Source organism: Carassius auratus, chromosome 4, assembly GCF_003368295.1.
Source record: "Carassius auratus strain Wakin chromosome 4, ASM336829v1, whole genome shotgun sequence".
NCBI lineage: Eukaryota > Metazoa > Chordata > Actinopteri > Cypriniformes > Cyprinidae > Carassius > Carassius auratus.
In genome coordinates, this window is record NC_039246.1 from 25,349,704 (window position 1) to 25,370,044 (window position 20,341).

At 39.7% G+C, this 20,341-nt stretch overlaps 1 protein-coding gene across 1 annotated transcript in view; it reads right to left on the minus strand.

Annotated features, from left to right (window-relative positions):
• LOC113063919 (plexin-B2-like) overlaps positions 1 to 17,360 on the minus strand; it is a 139,594-nt gene extending 122,234 nt beyond the window's left edge. The window contains exon 1 of the mRNA XM_026234354.1: positions 17,296 to 17,360. Within this exon, the coding sequence (XP_026090139.1) occupies positions 17,296 to 17,359 (64 nt within the window). The 5' untranslated portion in view covers position 17,360. The remainder of the gene's footprint in view (positions 1 to 17,295) is intronic.
• Between the last annotated feature and the right edge of the window lie 2,981 nt (positions 17,361 to 20,341).

Genomic DNA, 20,341 nt, shown 5'->3' on the forward strand with positions numbered 1-20,341 from the left:
CAAGGTTTCAACAAGTTTCGGAAAGTTTTTTTCGAGTATGGGTCTGTGTGACGTTAGATGGAGCGGAATTTCCTTATATGGGTCCTAAGGGCACTTCTCCCGGAAGAGCGTGCGCCAGCCCGTAGAGCAGAGCAGAGACATTCACTGACCAGAGCGAGAGAGCGAAATGTCACAAAAGAAGTGTGTTTTTGGTTGCCAGGGCAAGACAACCCTGCACAGATTACCAAAAAAAACAGCATTAAGGGACCAGTGGATGGAGGCGGTGAGTAAAACTGCTTCAAATATCTCTGTGTTGTTAACTTAACTATCGGCGCGTAAGCACATCAAGTAAACAACATGCGATGTTGGCATCAAAGTGCACTTCCCACATGTACACCTTTAAAGAAAAAAAAAAGGACGACATAAAGTGGAACTTAGTCATTTTCCAAAACCGTTAAGCAAGTTTACAGAGTTTCAATACATACCACATAGAGACGTCCTGCTGTAGTCGTTGCTGCTGCTGCTCTTGTTCAATTTCAGCCTAGGGATCTGATTCTCATTCTGGATCATAAATATACGGCTAAATCTGACTGTTAGCCATGGTTTGTTTTGGATGATGGTTTTTTCCTCACTGTAATGTCACAGCTTTTAGACGATCAGAACGCAAAAGCTTACGCGCGCTCGTGATTCTTTAGCTCTGCCCACACGTCACGCCTCCAGCCGCTCGTGTTTTTCCGAAAAAAAAAAACGGTACAGACTATCTTTCTCTTATAAATTTAATATAACTAAAGACTTTTTGGAGATATGAAGGATGCAGTACTACTCTATAGGTACTCAAGATTAACAGGAGATTGAGTGAAAAGGAGCATTTCACCCCCCCTTTAATGTAATTTAATGAAGACAATGATACAAGACAATACTGAGACACAAATAATGCTGGGAGAAATGCACAGTCCAAGATGGTGGTGATGAGTGACGAACCCGGAAGGTGGAGGTGAGTTGGCAGCAGGAGAGGGTGACACAGGAACTGCGGGGAAGCAAGCCGAAGGTAAGTGGTGTTGCTTGGTGGTGGGTTGCGTAGAGTGGACGGGGTTCCGGGGAGACACGGACATCCAACGCAGAAACACACAAGAAAGCAAAGCATATGTCACAAACATGAAACAACACTCTCTCAAACACAAGACGCTAGACAAGCCACTATATAGGGATGAGTAATGAGTGACAGCTGTTGCTGATGACAATCAACGGAGATGCCCACAAACTAATCAGTGCTGACGCGTAACACACAGACTTCACCCACAAAGTGCAAAACCCAGAGATCACGGTTTACCAACCGTGACAGTACCCCCCCCCCCCCCCCACCTCTAAAAATGCCTCCTGGAGTTCCCAGAAGGGCCTACCTGCTGATTGTAATCATCAATAAGGGAGTGATCCAGTATGTCCCTAGCAGGTACCCAACTCCTCTACTCTGGACCATAACCTTCCCAGTCCACCAAGTACTGGAATCCTCGTCCCCTCCGTCTCGAGTCCAGAATATGATTAACCCTATAAGTCGGTTCACCATCTACGAGATGTGGCGGCGGGGGAACCGGGGTAGGCGGATTAATACGTGAATAAAACACGGGTTTCATTTTGGACACATGGAAGGCGGGATGTATTCTCCTGTACGCTGGAGGTAGATTGAGGCGGACTGTCACCGGACTAATGGTCTTGGTGAGAGTAAACGGGCCAATGAATTTGGGAGCTAATTTGTTAGAAACGGAACAGAGAGGAATATTGTTAGTAGAAAGCCACACTTTTTGACTCACGATGTAAACGGGAGGCTTTGACCGATGGCGATCGGCCTTGGCCTTAGTGCGCTCCCTCATCCGGAGCAGAGTCTCGCGGGCTCTGGTCCAGGTGTGGTGGCACCTCTGGACAAAGGCGGGAGCGGAGGGGACCGCGACTTTAGAATCCAGACTAGGAAAAGCTGGTGGCTGGTAACCTAAGCTGCACTGAAACGGAGAGAGGCCCGTGGCTGACACTGGTAACGAATTGTGAGCGTACTCCACCATAGAGAGTTGTTGGCTCCAGAAAGAAGGATTCTTGCAGACCAAACATTGCAATGTTCTCTCTAAATCTTGGATGGCTCACTCAGACTGCCCGTTACTCTGGGGATGATAACCCAAAGACAGACGAACCGTCGCTCCTAGCAATTTACAAAATTCCTTCCAAAATTTGGATATGAATTAGGATCCACTGTCAGAAACCACGTCTACCGGGAGGCCATGTAACCGAAAGACGTGATCTAGGACAGTGACCGCTGTCTCCTTGGCCATTAGAGGGCGGGAGGGCGGTAACAAAATCTAGTGCGATATGTGACCAGGGTCTCGAAGGGACAGACAGCGGTTGAAGAAGCCCATCAGGAGGCCGGTTAGACGACTTACCACTGGCGCAAACTGAGCAAGCCAAAACAAAATCAACGTCATGAGCCATGAGTGGCCACCAGAATCGTTGTTTTACTAACCCCTTGGTTCGGCTTATCCCTGGATGACAAGCAACTTTAGAGCAGTGACCCCATGAATAACTTTGGACCGTAACTCCTCCGGCACAAATAAACGATTCGGTGGGCAACCGGGCGGAGGCGTTACCCATTCTAAGGCCGTCTTGACCTTCATTTCGACCTCCCATACGAGTGCTGAGATGACTATTTTCTCAGGTAAAATATACTCGGGAGTCACTGGGCTTGCGGAAGAATCAAAAAGACGTGACAAAGAATGGGGTTTGACATTTTTGGAACCCGAGCGGTACGAGTAAAATCAAAACGACCGAAAAAAGTGCCCACCGAGCCTGCCAGGAATTGAGTCTTTAGCAGTTCTAATGTACTCTAAATTTTTGTGATCGGTCCAAACAATGAAAGGTACCCCTGACCCTTCCAACCAGTGACGCCACTCCTCTAAAGCTAATTTGATGGCCAACAATTCTCTGTTACCAATGGCATAATTGCGTTCAGCAGGAGATAAACGATGAGAAAAACGCTCAGGGATGCATCTTATCGTCCGAGGCAGTACGTTGGGAAAGAACTGCTCCTACCCCCACCTCTGATGCATCGACCTCCACCACGAACTGCCGTGTGGGATCAGGGGCTACAAGGATGGGAGCTGAAACGAAGTGACTCTTGAGGTTGGTAAATGCAGTCTTGGCTGCATCCGACCACCTGAACGGAGTACTGGGGGAGGTCAAGGCCGTCAGAGGTGAGACTAGTTGGCTGAAATTATGAATGAAACGTCGATAAAAATTGGTGAACCCCAGAAACCGCTGTAGGGCCTTATGGGAATCTGTAGATGGCCAGTCTATCACAGCCTTAACTTTGTCAGAATCCATACGTATTCCCTCGGACGAGATGATATACCCTAGGAAGGGGACAGACTGTTCACGGAATACGCATTTCTCTGCCTTGACAAAAAGCCCATTCTCGAGTAATCTCTGGAGCACTCGTCTGACGTGTTGAACATGTTCCTGGAGAGATGAAGAAAAAATCAGCATGTCATCCAGGTAAACATATATAAACTGATCTACCATGTCTCTCAACACGTCATTAACGAGTGCTTGGAAAACCCCTGGCGAGTTGGAGAGCCCGAATGGCATCACCAAATATTCAAAGTGCCCTCTAGGGGTGTTAAAGGCGGTTTTCCATTCATCCCCCTTCCTGATGCGGACCAAATGATAAGCGTTACGTAAATCCAATTTTGTGAATACGGATGCTCCCTGTAACCTCTCGAAAGCTGAAGACATCAACGGTAACGGATAGTTGTTCTTTATCGTGATGTTGTTTAGCTCTCAGTAGTCAATACAAGGTCACAGAGAACCATCCTTCTTACCCACAAAAAAGAATCCCACCCCCGCTGGAGAAGAGGAAGGGCGGATGAACCTCGATGCCAAAGAATCAGAAATTATATCTCCATGGCCGCCCCCTCTCCGGAATAGAAAGAGAGTAAAGCTTGCCTTTAGGCGGAGACTTACCTGGCACTAAATCTATAGGGACGATGCGGAGGAAGAGAGGCAGCACGGGACTTACTGAACACCTCCTTTAGGTCCAAGTACTCTGCGGGCACGTTTGATAACACCATGGTCTCTTTCTGAAAGACAGAAACAGACACAACAGGACAAGCAGAAACCAGACAAGACTCATGACAACTCTCACTCCACAAGGTGACTGTGTTGGAACCCCAATCCACTCATGGATTATGTTTGATTAACCAGGGGTGACCTAAAACAATGGGAGCTACAGGGGAGTCCATGAGGTAAAAGGATATGGTGTCACTGTGATTGCCTGAGGTGAGCAGAGTTATGGGTTCAGAGTAGCGGGTGACGTGTGGCAGTTCCTGGCCATTGAGTGTGGTGACCTGGATGGGATGAGACACAGGAAGGACAGGAAGGTTCAAGTGATGTGCAAGGAGAGAGTCAATGAAATTACCTTCAGGCCCAGAGTCCAGAAGGGCGTGACAGTCGTGAGTGTGGTTCTCCCACCGCAGTTTCACCGGAAGGAGAGTCGACGATGTGGTTGAATACTTCCCGGCAGAGATCCCACCCGATAGTAGCCTCAATCTTACTACCGGGCTGGCTCTTTTACCGGGCATGAATGGCTGGAATGCTCCGAGCCACCGCAATATAAGCATAGTCCTTGGGACCTCCGCCACTCTCTCTCCCTCCGGGAAAGCCGAGCTCTACCCACCTGCATGGGTTTGAGATCGTAGACGGGACTGACCATGTTCTCTCGACTCGAGCGTCCCCTTTCCGGAGAGACGTAATGGCATGTAGGACTGACTTGTCTACCCAGGCGGTTAATCCAAGCGTCCACCCGGAGTGCCAGGTCAATTAGGCCATTGAGCATTGGGGGCAGCTCGAGGAGGTAGATCTTCTGAACACAGTTGGCCAGCCCATGCAGGAATCAATCCCACTGCGCCGCCTCGTTCCACTTGCACGCGGCCACCAGGGTGCGGAACTGAATGGAATAGTCCGCCACCGATGATTTTCCTTGTTTGATGTCCGAGAGCTGGTGAGCGGCCTCCCTGCCGGCCACGGCTTGATCGAACACCTGTTTCATCTCTTCGGAAAGGGCGTGGAATGAGGTGCAACATGGATGTTGATTCTCCCACACTGCCGTCCCCTATAAGGCGGACCTGCCAGAGAGTAGGGTAAGAGCAAATGCAACCTTGGACTGAAGGTGCGGGGCTGCAATGCAAAATGCATGGAACATATGTTAAGGAAAGTCTTCCAAAAGTTTGGCTCACCGGAGTAACTCTCTGGCGCCGGAAGTCGCGGCTCTGGATGGAAGTGGTCCTGGGAGGTCTCCCGGGAGACGGGCGGCGCAGGTGGTGCGGTGGGCACAGTGGGAGAGGTTAGTTGATGAATCTGCTGGGTGAGCTTGGACACCTGTGTCACTAGCGCTTGGATCACACGTCCGGTGTTCACAATGCTTTCCTGCTGCTGATCCATACGCTTGATGCTGTGATGAAATAATTCAGACAGTGAAGTGGTGCCTGCTGCTTCCATGTTGGGTGAGAGCGTTCTGTAACGACTGGGTGAAGGAGTGGCAGGAAGCAAGTGCGAGGTTAATGTAATTTAATGAAGACAATGATACAAGACAATACTGAGACACAAATAACGCTGGGAGGAATGCACAGTCCAAGATGGTGGTGATGAGTGACGAATCCGGAAAGCGGAGGTGAGTTGGAAGCAGGAGAGGGTGACACAGGAACTGCGGGGAAGCGAGCCGAAGGTAAGTGGTGTTGTTCCAGGGAGACACGGACATCCAACGCAGAAACACACAAGAAAGTAAAGCATAGGTCACAATCATGAAACAACGCTCTCACGAACACAAGACGCTAGACAAGCCACTATATAGGGATGAGTAATGAATGACAGCTGTTGCTGATGAGAATTAACGGAGACGCCCACAAACTAATCAGTGCAGACGTGTAACACACAGACTTCACCCACAAAGTGCAAAACACAGAAATCATGGTTTACCAACCGTGACAGACCCTGGGTAACAAAAAGGCTCTGTCTAATCCGCAAAGCCGGAGTCCTCCAGGACAATGGAAGTATATTTTATATATTTTATACTTCAGTGATTGAGTATTATTTGCCTTTGGATTTTTGTTTATTATAAAAATAAGTTTAACCTAATTGACGCAATTGATTATAAAAACTGCCTAACAAGGCCTTAATTTTTTTTATTATGTTTTAAAACTTTGAATAAGAACACAACACAAAGAAGTCTTCTGACCAAGTTGAAGTAATTTGAAATGTTTATAGTTTAGTCCAGACTCGACTTCACCTAACCCAAGAAAAATAAATAATTAGGTTAAATGTGTTAAGATTAGAGCACAAAAAGATTATGACAGCCTGTTGTTACATTTTTGTGGCAGATTACAGAGCCTAGGCATATAACAGAGATGTGTTATATTTCAAGACATCTGTATTCCTTCTAGCTTGGCAAGCATGCATTGCTCAAAAAGTGAATGATCTCTGCTTATTCAACATGAAGCCTGTACCATGATGGTAGCTAAACAAATTCAGAGTTACAAGATTAGCTTAGAGAAGATAAAACCAAACCACTTAGTTGATAACATGATGCTGATTATCAACTTCCCTCAAAACTCACATACAGCCATCAACTGTAACTCACACTTCTATCCTGGTTTTGTGAGGTGCATTCCCATTAATGTGTGACATCAGAGGCAAACAGCCAATCACATGCCTTGCAACACAGAGCAAGTGTGAAAGCCAGCTACATCCAAAACTCTTTCTAAAGGTTAAAAGATCGAAGAATATGAGAAATTGAAATGCATTTACACTGAGAAAGGTACTTGTCCATGAAAGAGGACAAATAAATGAAAATATCTTGCTGCATCAGTGCAGTCACAAGTGAAATTTGAAAGTAAGTTTATATAGTTGATAAATGAATGAATAAATAAATAGAGATAGACACTCGAACATGTAAGGTCGCATAGTGATTATTAGATCATAATCTATTGATTCTACAGCTTAGTAATATTAAATAAGATCTGCATATATTAATATATTCATTTAAAATAAATGCTTTATAATAATTGTTAAACTAAAATTGCTTGTAATTTATTAATAATAACTTAAATCATAACAATTATATAAATCATATAAAATAATTCTCAGTAATTATTATTTAATTTGGATGAAGAGAAACTGGGGAGTAACTTTTTTGCACCAGACGTGTCACTTTGTTAACATCTGATTGGTCTAGTTTCAGAACATAACCTGCCCTGGGCAGGTTAGATGTGGATCATAAGTTATTATGACAATGAATGCAGCTAAAAGCCAAGCCGCTTTTATGGTACCTAAAACCCAGGACTGGTGCAAATTAAACTGAAACTGAAACTTACCTGAATAGCCAGCTAATCAGGCTTCATGGTACAGGCCCCTGATCTGTATGTTATAGACATGTTCGTAAACAAACCTTTCTCCCAGTGGTGATGTACAAATGATCCAAAGCTGAATTAAAAAAGAGGTTTTTGTTCACCCCACCATCTGTGCGTTCCCCTGGAATCTTGTTATAAAGGTCAGGGTGGCTAGGGTCAAGATGCACCTGAAAGTACAAAATTACAAGCCTTTATAAGCAGTGTAGCACACATCTGTCATATTTTATTTTATAAGTGATTTACAAATGAAGAGTTCAGATGCCAATGTCTTCTGCTAAAATGATCATTTTTCTCAGTCTCCTATGTTTAGGTTCAGTAATTGACTTTTATGTCAATTAATAGGTTATTTTCTTGCCATTAATTAATATTAATATAATAACTGACATACCCTTATGAAGCAAAAATATATTGCAGTATATTGGAAAATATCATGTAATATATAAGGCATATATTCTTATATATATTATTTTTTTCCAATATATTGCAATATATTGAAAGCGGCAATCATTTGTATATTTTGCAATATATTATATAATATATGTATCATCAATATATTATTAAATGTATTCAAATATATAAAATATTAGAAAATAAAAAGGGAAAATAATATATTACAATATATCACAATATATTTTAAGAAATATATCGGTAAATATATTTTCCTTTCGTAAGGGTAAACATAGGAGCAGGAGAAAAATGCTTATTTTAGAAGAAAATTTCAAACGGCACTAAGAGGCTTTTGCATCTAAACTCTTCAAATATACACTCTATTACATGAACATTAAGTTAAAGGGGGGGTGAAATGCTCATTTTCACTCAATATCCTGTTAATCTTGAGTACCTATAGAGTAGTACTGCATCCTTCATAACTCCAAAAAGTCTTTATTTTTATTATATTTATAAGAGAAAGATAGTCTATACCGATTTTTCCCGGAAAAACACGAGCGCCTAGAGGCGTGACGTGTGGGCGGAGCTAAAGAATCACGAGCGCCAGTAGGCTTTTGCGTTGAGAGCGTTTGGAAGCTGTGACACAGATCCAGAGGCTGAAATTTAACAAGAGCAGCATCAGCAAAGGCGTCTCTATGTGGTATGTACTGAAACTGTATATATTTGCATAGCGGTTTTGGAAAATGACTAAGTTCCACTTTATGTCGTCTTATTTTTATTTTTATTTTATTTTTTTTTAAGCTGTACATGTGGAAAGTGCAGTTTGATGACAACATCGCATGTTGTTTACCTGATGTACTTACGCGCTGATAGCTAAGTTAACAACACAGAGATATTTGAAGCAGTTTTACTCACCGCATGCGGTTCCAACACACGATCGTGACCCTTTTTCGTTGGGACTGCATTATCCTTAAGAAATAAACGATGTGCAAACCCGGCGTCAAACTGGGCCTTGTTTGTAAAACAAGCATCTTCGAAATGCAGGGAACAAACAAAAACACTTGCACAACTCCGTTGATGCTCTGTAAAAATAAACTCCATCCACTGGTCCCTTAATGATGTTTCTCTTTTGGTAATCTGTGCAGGGTTGTCTTGCCCTGGCAACCAAAAACACACTTCTTTTGTGACTTTTCGCGATGCTCACGCTCTGATCAGTGACTATACGGGAGCGCGCGCTCTTCCGGCAGAAGTGCCTTAGGACCCATATAAGGAAATTCCGCTCCATTTAACATCACACAGAGCCATACTCGAAAAAAACTTTCCGAAACTTGTGACAAACCGGAAGAGGTTTTTTTGGAACAAAAATACTCCTTCAAACGTACAACTTAATTTTTTAAACTTTGTCCGTGTTTAGCATGGGAATCCAACTCTTTAACAGTGTAAAAAACTCAGTATGCATGAAATAGCATTTCACCCCCCCTTTAAAGTAAGTCTTGGGGTTAAGTGCCCTACTCAAGTGGTTGTAGATCATAAGCATCCATTCTTGTGTTTGAACCAACAATCTTTTTTTTGTCACCTTTAAGACATCTGCTCCACAGGTTCCCAAAAATGCCACAGTGTGCTCATTCTCCACTGCCACAGCTACAGCTGTCAGCATGTCAGTTCGGGTGTAGATGGGTTTAACAGCCAGAGCGTACTCAGGTTTACTGGCTAGTGGAGATGGAAGGAACTCTGCACCGCACTTATATCCCTTCACCATTTCCTTCTGTTGGGTGAAAACACACACCACATTCAGAAGGGTCATAAAGGCCCACACAAAATAGAACCAGAATTGGAGTAACACAACAACTCACGTTTCTTTTGGTCTTGCAGATGGCCTCAGGCTTGGAGATGTAGGGTGAATAAACGGTCTTTGGTTTCTCGTCCTCCAGAACTTCTCCTATGAAGCAGGACTCAATCACCTCCTTAAGCCTGGCATTAATGCTGCTGAGCGGGTACATGCACAAGGCAGAATGGCCACCATCCTCATCCGCGCTGAACACAGCAAACAGAACTTTATCGTTGAGATTCGAAGGGATGATCTCCCTAGCCAAAACTTCTCCTGGTCTGGCCAGATATGCTGCTTGGACCTTGTTGTATGTGTTCTCCTGTTGTTCAGTTTTGACGGAGCAGTTAAGCTGGAGCTCGGTGTAAGAATAGTAATGTTGGTCATTCTCACACAGACGTGCTATAAATGTGATTTTCCTATTGTTCCTGGTGCCTAGAGTGCGTGAAAACAAGAAATAGATATAGCCATTGTCTTTGAAAGCATGACGAAAGTCGTGGAGGTAACGCTGGACAAAAGGACTAGCTTGCACAGTGGAAGCTTCAACCATGTTCTCAAAAACATCCATGTCTCCATACTCCTGCAGCAAACGGGTGCTAATGAGTTTCGACCTGTCTGAGCTACCATAGCCCTTCCCTACAAGAAATACGCTGAGGTTTGCATTATTATTATTATCTTCAATTAAATAAGAAATAACTCCCACAACGGCAACCGACTCCTCTGTGCTGGCTACGTATGTCTTCTCGCCTTTAGTGTCACTGTAGTACACCTGTTTGTCGACACTGTTGAGGTTTAACAAAGAGCAGATGCCCCTGAAAAGGCTTCCACAAACAACCAAGTTGCCATTGGCGGAGTTAACCAGCAGGAGTTTGTTGATGTTGTCCATATCCTTTGCATCAGTGCAATGTGCAGTGATTGGTGGAGTGCAATGTGGGTTGTCCCTCTTAGGGCCTGTTACAGCACTGCTCTCCAGCTGTAGTTTATAGTTTAGCTGATAGATGTTATTAATGGCACCCACGTAAATTCGGCCAGTTTGAGGGTCCTGAACGACATTGTTGATGACTGTTTCAGAAAAGAAATAATCTTGAGTATCGTCACAGCAAGATGAGACAAAACACAGTAGCAGGGACAACGCTGCCAGGGCCCTCCACGCCATTTCTTGAAGAGAGAGAAAGAAAACAAGATATGCATCACATAAGAGGCCAGCAACCAAGTTACACAGCCTGTGAGAATGTCCTCACCAAATCACTATGGTGATATCTTGGTTTAATCTAAAATACATACAGTTAATACTTGAAATGGCATAAACAAATCTTTCCTATGATGAACATGTTTTTAATTTGTCAGTAAATGGAAATATGCCATGGTGATAAAATGATCCTATCATAACAAGTTTGGCATAATCTTTTATTATTATATTTTGGGTTTAAAGAAAATAAGATATGTAAAAATATTTGTAATAAATGAAAAACTTTTGTCCAACAAATCTAAGTCATGTAAACCAACATACAGAAAAATGCTGGAAAAAACATAAACCAGGGAATTATATAAACAAAGTCTTGTATCACAGCTGATTCTGAACACTGCACAACATCAGAAACTGCAGTGCATTATTGTGCAGTGTTTTTCATAACTTACAGCTCTTGCAGAAACTCTTTATGTCTCAATATTACTGTAAACAATAAACAGTTTAACTTATTCACAACATTTATTCACCCTCATGTTGTACTAGTTCTAGTATTCTAGTTTGACCTCAGCATATTCATCATCTTATCCATGAATTTGAATGCAAAAGAGATTTATCAGAATTTCTCCTTTTGTGTTCCAAAGAACAGAAGTCATATGAGTTTCTAACAACATGAGGGTAAATAAATGATGCCTTTGGTGTTTTTTTTGTTTGTTTTTACAATCCCCTTGGAGTCAACATTAAATATTTATAACCTAGTTTTATAGAATACTATAAAATAATATAATTTCTTATCAGTTTGCAGAATGTTTCAAACACCCGAATGACATTATAATGCGAGCTCAGAGTGATGTTATTCTCATATATTGTTGTACTGTGTACTAATTATTAACCCTAAGAAATAAAATTTTGAATCAATTAAAACAATTTAGCAAAGTGATCCATTATTAAACACCATACGGTGGTGATGGCTGTATGATTGTCCAAACTGTGTAAATGCAACCAAAACACTGTTAGAACTCAAAGCAAATGTTTTGTTGAAGCTATAATATATTACATATGCATTTAATGCATTAAAAATCATCAAATTTACTATCAAAATGGTGACTGCATGACATACTGTATGTTGTTTTATTCATTTGCAATACTTGCTTTGTTTGTTTTATGAAGTGCGCTAATGATTACAACACAACAAAACTAATGTCCATGAACTAAAACTAATGAACCTAATTATGCACACACATACACACACACACACACACACATATTTTCTCCCTTAATTTTTTGTTGTTGTTGTTGTTGTTTGTAAGGCATGTATGACTTGTACCCACAATGTAGCATTCTGATTACTTTCTCTGAGATAGAGAACACATTACACAAAAATAAAGTAGAAAGAAAGAAACTGATACTTTTATTCAGAAAAGTTGTATTAAATAAAAAAAAACACGAACTTGAACTTGAACTTTGAACTTTTGACACGTTGCATGCTGGGTGGGAACTCATAATCCCTATGAGAACTGCAGGCATTTTTCTTTAAACTTTGCTTGTCAATACCTAATATTATCATATTTGTTTACATATAATTAATCAATATTATTATAATCAATAATTTATTATTATTCAAATAATAATAGAACATTTACAAAAAATATAACTATTACTGGCTTACCTAATTAGTCACCCAGAATTGTACTATTGATGCATCTATAATTCACAAATTGATTACAGTAGTGTCAGCAAAGTTCCAAAATGCTGTTATTCACAGAAAACATGTTGACTAAATACAAAATGACAAAACCACATTTCCTGTGGCTTAGTGGTAAATACTGTGGCAGAGAAAGCTCACCACGCTGCAACTTAAGAAAACACATGCAAATTGAAAAAACATCAGCAAATGAAGAAACCATCTTCATCAGTTTGCAAATCATCACAACATATGCATATAGCGAAACGCACTACAAATCATCACAACACATGCATATAACAAAACACGCTGCAAATCTTCACAACACATGCATATAACGAAACACGCTGCAAATAATCACAACACATGCATATGGCAAAACGCGCTGCAAATACTTCACAACACATGCAAATTAAGAATCAATTAATTAAGCATTGCAAATTTATTTTCATTAACCTTGAAATATTATATTTAAAAAACACCATGAAAAAAACCCCTCACCTTTCAGTTCAACACATGCATGTGTTGTGATGATTTGCAGTGCGTTTGGTTATATGCATGTGTTGTGATGATGTGCAGCGCGTTTCGTTATATGCATGTGTTGTGAGGATTTGCAGCACTTGTGTTGTCAAACTGATGAAGATGTTTTTTGTTTTTTTTTGCTGGTGTTTTTTCAATTTGCATGTGTTTTCTTGAATTGCAGCGCGTTGAGCTATCTCAGCAAAGTTCCAAAATGCTGTTATTCACAGAAAACATGTTGACTAAATACAAAAGGACAAAACCACATTTCCTGTGGCTCAGTGGTAAAGCATTGTGTTAGCAGTGCAAAAAGATGTGGGTTTGATTCCGAGGTAACACATGTGCCATCTTTCGCGACTTCCGCGACTTGGTAGAAGTCGCGAAAGATGGCGCGCACACATGGTTGGTGGGGCTCCGTGTTTGCTGCACTTTCTTCCAGACTTACTCATCTCTTTGTTAGATCCACACACCTTAAATACTGGTTGGTCAAGCTTTTAACACCGATGCAATCACCGCTGATATCTAACAAAAAACAAAGTATATGTGCGCGTTTTGATCAGAAACAACCTGAACGCCAGAGACGGCACACAAACAATCAATGCCATCTTAGTCCCTACTTGAGTCTCTACCTGCTGTTCATCTGCACTACAGCGGTATTTTTCACATTTTTTGCCTCTAAGACTGATTTCTTAAAATCCAGAACCCAATCAGAGTTTGTAAGAAATGATCAAATAAGCCTTTTCCCCCAGAAAATACAACTGTATAACTTCGGATATGGACAACTCATCATTTACCGTTCCTTTTTAATCTTTGATCCAAGGCGCACTTTACGCACAACAAAATGTTACTCCAACTGCATTAAAGCAAACAAATCCTATGCGGCATCATACCTTTTCCTTCTGGTACTGCTGGCGGGAGATGTGCAGCTCAATCCAGGCCCGGGCATTGTGGGTGCATCTGTGGGTGCACCTGTTGATGGCGCGGCGGGCCTCCTTCCCCGCCAGCGAGTGGAGTTTCTTGCCCTGAATGACACTGGTTCGATCGGCTCCATACTACCTGGAGTGCTCGTGGATGGCCGGTCTCTGTTCGCCGGCGAGGACGGAGCCTGGCGCGGGGACCTGAACGTGCAGCTCCGCGATGTTGGAGGGACGGCGGAGAGAACGACCTGCGCGGTAGAGGGGTTGACTGGGGCCGGCGCGACGGTGGATAACAAGCTGGCCTTTGCGAGTTCCCTGAACCGCTCAGCTAACAGTGCTGGTCGGCGAATAAGAACTGTCCCCGACAAAGTAAGATCACTCCAAACACAAGCATTGACTAAACAGAGACAAACTTTATTCTTTCAGACTGTTAATCATGCCAGAGTGGTTTGGGATCCCACGGCAAAGCCTAAAGGTATTTTAGGAGGTCATTTAAACATCAGAAGCTTATTTCCCAAGCGAGATGAGATCAGGATATTGTTGTCTGAGTCCAACGTCGATTTCCTATGTATTAGCGAAACTTGGCTGCATGATAAAATTCCAACTAGTATAATCGATGTTCCGGGGTATACATGTTTTAGAAGGGACCGAACTGTGGGAAGGGGTGGGGGTGTACTGATCTATATTAAGGACACGTTCAACGCAAAGCAAATGTATCCAACTGTTGATATGTCAACTGAATGTCTATGTATTAATGTAATATTGTCGCAAAGTATGCAATTTTATATTTTAGTGGTATATAATCCTCCCTCGGCATGCACTGCAACGCTTTGTGAAAACTTGGATGCGATGTTCAAAAATTTTAAGCAGAAGAATGAGGTGCTCATCTTCGGTGATTTTAATATAAATTGGATAGACAAACATTGCAGGAAAAAACTGAAAAATCTTGCGTCTAAACATGATTTTATTCAAATGATTGAAACCCCTACACGTATCACCAGGAATACTCAAACACTAATAGATTTAATTTTCGCTAACAAACCTGACAGAATCATAAAAACATATAATTTGGTTACTGGTCTATCTGACCATAATATGATTTTAATTGCAAGAAAACTGACAAAAAAAAGAATGAGTAGATTTTTAAATTAAAATCGGTACTTATTTAAACTTGAAATACCTCGTAAAAAGCAGACTGAATTTGAGAAAGAGTTAAAGGGTGTTAACTGGGATGAGCTTCAACAATATGATAAAGTAAACGATTGCTGTAATAAGCTTATGTCTCTTATTGGGAGTATTGTAGATAAATAAATTAAAAAGCAAAAGAAATCCCAGAGGAAATTTCAGCTACCATGGATGAACGATAATATTCGAAAACTGATGAAAAGGAGAGACCTTGCCTTGAAAACTTTTATTAAGACCCGAAGGGACACTGATTTGAAACTATTTAAAGGTTTGCGTAACCAAGTTGTCAAAGAACTTAGAATGTCTAAATCAAATTATTATATTCAAGCTTTAACAGAGGCTAAAGGGAACGGCAAATTAATGTGGAAACAAATAAACAGCCTACTAAATCCAAAGGGTAATCTCACCCAAACAAAATATGAACTCAAAATGGGTGAACACACCATCAATGATAATGCACAAGTTGCTAATGAATTCAATAACTTTTTTATACAATCAGTTAACAACCTAGCATCAAGCTTTCCATGCTGTAATGATAAAGGCCTAACAAAAGTAGACCTGTTTGAAGGTCAAGATAACTCATTTCAGCTCAGGGAGGTTAGTGAGACAGCTGTTTTGAAAGCTATACAGGACCTTAACACCACCTTCTCAAAAGATATTTTTAATTTAGATACAGCTTTTCTTAAAAAATATAGCAGCATTTTGGTCCAGCCTCTCACCTATTTTGTTAATATATCCATTAAATCAGGACAATTCCCAGATGGTTGGAAAAATGCTCTGGTTATACCAATTTTTAAATCAGGAGATGAAACTCATCAGTTATCAGTCAAACCCATAGAGTGTCTTTACAACCGAGCCTTGAAAGTTCTAGACAAGAAGAGAATAAGGTATCATCACTGCCAAATTCTAAGTAAATATAAGATCTTAAGTTTTGCTAATTTTATTTCTCTGCATCTGGTTAAACTGGTCTTCAAATGCTTAAATGATGCTTCTCCACTACCGCTCTGCAAAATAATAACAAGACAGCAAAGTACTAGATGCACCAGATTTGCTTCTAAAATCAATTGTTACATCCCTTTTCGTAGAACATCATTTGGCAAGGTTGCTGTTTCAGTGAAAGGGGCAAAATTATGGAATGCTCTGCCAGATCATCTCAAATGCATCCCAACATTAGCCACCTTCAAAAAAAAAATCAAATTGTGGTTAATTCAGGAACAAAGTTGCTCTCATATTTAGTCTTCTGAGTTTGTCCTTTCTGTATACTTTTAGTACTTTTGTATTACTTCCCATTGTATTGCATTTTTAGCCTTTTTCTTTTCTGTTATTATATTAATGTTGATATGAATGAAATTATATTTGTTTGTTTCCTTTTTTTTTTTTTTTTTTACCAAAAAGCCCTACTTGGGGACAAGTGTTGTAAATTAGCTTTAGCTAAAAACATTATGATACATGCATCAGATGACTGTCAAAGTTTATCTATGTTATTGTATCTGTCCCTATCCAAATAAACTTAAAAAAAAAAAAAAAAAAAAAAATGTTTGGTTAAAAATGATAAATTAAATTTAGCACTTTGACTGTATTGTCATACTTAATATTTTGAGCACAACTATGCACACACTCCACCATGGCGCTTGTTTTCTCTATTCCTGTCTCTCTCTATTTATCTGCTGCTACAGAGCGGAAAAAAGACATGTCCTAAAGATCAGTAGCAATTATGGCCAAGTCAAATGTGTTCTCACAAAAGTATCAGGCCACTATATCAAATATTAAGATGATCACTGAATTTCCCAGAACAATCACCCCAAAGTATCCAAATAGTTTGCTCTTATTCCTTATTTTTAAATGTTGATCTTAATATTATTATTAATTTATATCCCCTATTTGTCCATTTATGTTAAAGAGACAATTATTAATTTTTATCTTTGTGATTTTACTTTTCTTGTTTTGCTTTTGAGTTGATGGTGTTGCTTAATATAAACTGCTTAATAAAAATGTTATATTTTACATGACTCTCTTCATGTGATAATTCATCCCACAGCTGTGCAGACCACAGACTAAGAGGAACTGAAAATCAATTTTACTTAAATAACAGATAACTGTATGATACCAGAATAAAGTCTGACCAAGAAACCATACCGCTAAAAGAAACAGAAAGCAAAATAGTGACTCACCTTTCTGAGAAACAACAAATGATGGCATATCAAACTCCTGTAAAGTTTGTTTGATGATTGACATTAATTTGACATTCGCTGAGAAAATTAAGGGACTATCATAAAAATGCGTGACAATGATTAACAAAATCATTCAGATTTAAAAAAAAATATGTGTAGCATAAAAATATACAATTGAATAGTGTGAGTGTGTAAGTGGAGTACCAAACAAAAAATTATTTGAAAAAAATTATTTATATTATTTAACTCATAGAAACGTTTTGTTATAGCTCCTGCATTCACACATCCTTGACACATCTTAAATGACTTGGATTTTGGGAGCATGACATGTTTTGATGCCTTTTTTAACGTCTGAGTATATTGCTACAAAAGAGTCTACCGAGAGCAAACTGTCCCACTCATGAACATGTGCACCTCGAAGCACACACAAGAAGAGAGCTAAAAAGATAGCTAAAATCTGCCAGCTAGTCTGCTTTGAAGGACACCTTCAGGCCAACCATTAATAAAATCAATGCCCTGTTCTTGCAGGTTACTTCACTTAATAAAATCGTCTATATGCTATATGACTTTATATCTATATAACAATATGTACAGTTATAGATATTTAGACTTTTGAGACACTCCCTAACTTGGATTGGACGTTTTTTTTTTGTTTTTGTTTTTTTGTTCTTTGAATAAAAAAATTCTTAAATAAGCCTAAATCACCATCAAATTGTTAAGTATAACTTAATACTATCTTAATATTGATAACAATATAATAAATATAGGATATAGCCTATATAAAAAAGTAAAATATTATGTATAGTCAATTATCCAGGGCATGCTCATCAGTTGCATTTTTTGTGAGAATCCATGTGGCTTTTCCACAACTCGTAACATTCTAAATCAATATTCTGACACAATAAATAGGCTACAACATTAAGGTTTACATTTACTTACATTTACCTGCCAATCAACATTAGAATGCCACCCTCAGACTGAATTGCGCAAGTACAGAAGGGCGTAGGTCATTTGAATATAAAACTTAAGCTACTAATCAATCATAAAGCCTACAATATCATACTACCCAGACTCAGCCTCATCTAAATTTAATATCATTATTGTCATCTTCAAGGCTTCTTTAAATAAAATAAAATAAAACAAAATAAAACAAGAAACTTTCAAGTGTGTTTACACCTGACTGATGATTGATGCAGGATTTTGTACCTCCAGGAACAGAATTAGATAGCTCTGTTACATAGGCTAATAGATAGTACAATCTATTTGCAACACATGCTCTCTCTCTCACATACACACACTCACCCACGTGGGGAATAATCTGTGAATCTGATCAACCACACTGTACACTCTGGTCTACCTTCAAAGAGCAGCTCTCAGTCTTCATATTTAGAGGCAGATATATTGTTTACTAACATAGGCCTACTGCATTTTTGATTGCTAAGATAATTTTATTATATACTTAGGTACTAACTATAATTGTTTTATTGTCATTGTTGATATTATTACTTTTTACTTAATTGTTGTTACTTTTTAGCTATTTTTGCCTTTGTGCATAACATGAAATATATTGTTTGCAAATGAAGTGTACATTGAACGTCAAACCACTAGGTGACAGCATGTTGTCGTTTTAAATTGTGACCAATGCTAAGCGTCACAGAGATCCATAATCATTAATGTCATTCTGTAAGTAATCTTACAAACAAGCTACTTTCCTAATCCAAGCCACTACTGGCTGTTCTCAAGTTTAGTTTGCTTTCTTTGCCTGTCTTTTTCCATTGTGCTGTCTAATATCCTGTACTGCACACATTTATCACATGAAACCAATTTACAATGTCCAAAAGGCGCTCTATATGAGGAAAATGCTATCATTTAGCACCCATGCTAACACAGTAGAGGAAAGTAAGATCAGTGATAGCAAGGATGCAAGTGCTAGTTTAATCGTGGTTTTGAACTGTAATTTTGCAGTCTGGCTCTGTTTATAGTTTGCGGTTATACCATGACAGTTTACACAGAGAGACAGGGAGTGAGCGAGAGAGATTGTTTATTTAATAGAGTTTTCATGTTTCCACTCTTTCACTTGATAATTTCTTAGCTTCCCCCTTTATCTGTCTCTCTGTATTTACACTGATTATTGACTTTATAAATACCCATGATGCTTGAGACGTTTAAAAGACTTCCTGTCCTTTGCTAACCACCTCAATGAACCCAGCATTATGAGCCAAGTGACAACACTGGGCTCTCAAGTACTATATGAGGGCTGAAGTTAAGCCTTGTTTTTGTCTTTAATTTCACAAACAACTCAGGGATTATAACACATATAAGAAGACAACATCATTTTCTGTTCGTTTACTGAAGACTTAAAAGATTAAAACTAAATTTCCAACTGTGGATGACCTGTCATAAAGGTCTCCCAGTGTTCCAGCATTTTCTTGGAATTAACATTAGCACTGTGGTTATGAATCTTCGCCTGCAGCAAAGCTTCTTTTTTTTAGAAACAAATACATAAAATGTTTGTTGTAAGATCCATTTTAAGCAGGTAGCTTGGAACATGGAAACTGGTTTCTAGCTGGTTTAAACTCATCGTTAGATAGTTGCAGAAAGTTAATAGTTGTTTACCGGTCCAACCTGTTCTCCTCAACATAATAGAAGTTATTTTGAAGAATGTTCATAACCAGAAAGTTTCTGGTCCCTGTTGACTCAAAAAATTTATTTATTTATTTTTTTTGGTTACCAGTATTGTTCCAAATATATTCTTTTTGTGATCAGCATCAGAGGGGAAACTCATATAGGTTAAGAACAACAACATTTTTATTTTTGGGTGAACTATTCTTTTAAAGCAGCCTTATATAGCTGCTGTTGCCATTTGTGTCAATAATGTAAATCAAACAACAGAAAGAATATTACTCACTGTCCTTGACTGAATCACTTTTGTAGAATAAGAATGAATGTTTATTGAATTTATACAGTGAATACTATTCAGTCTATTTATACATTTATACATTGTCCATTAGCTGTTGTAGCTTTTCATTAGCTGGACTAAGCAGGT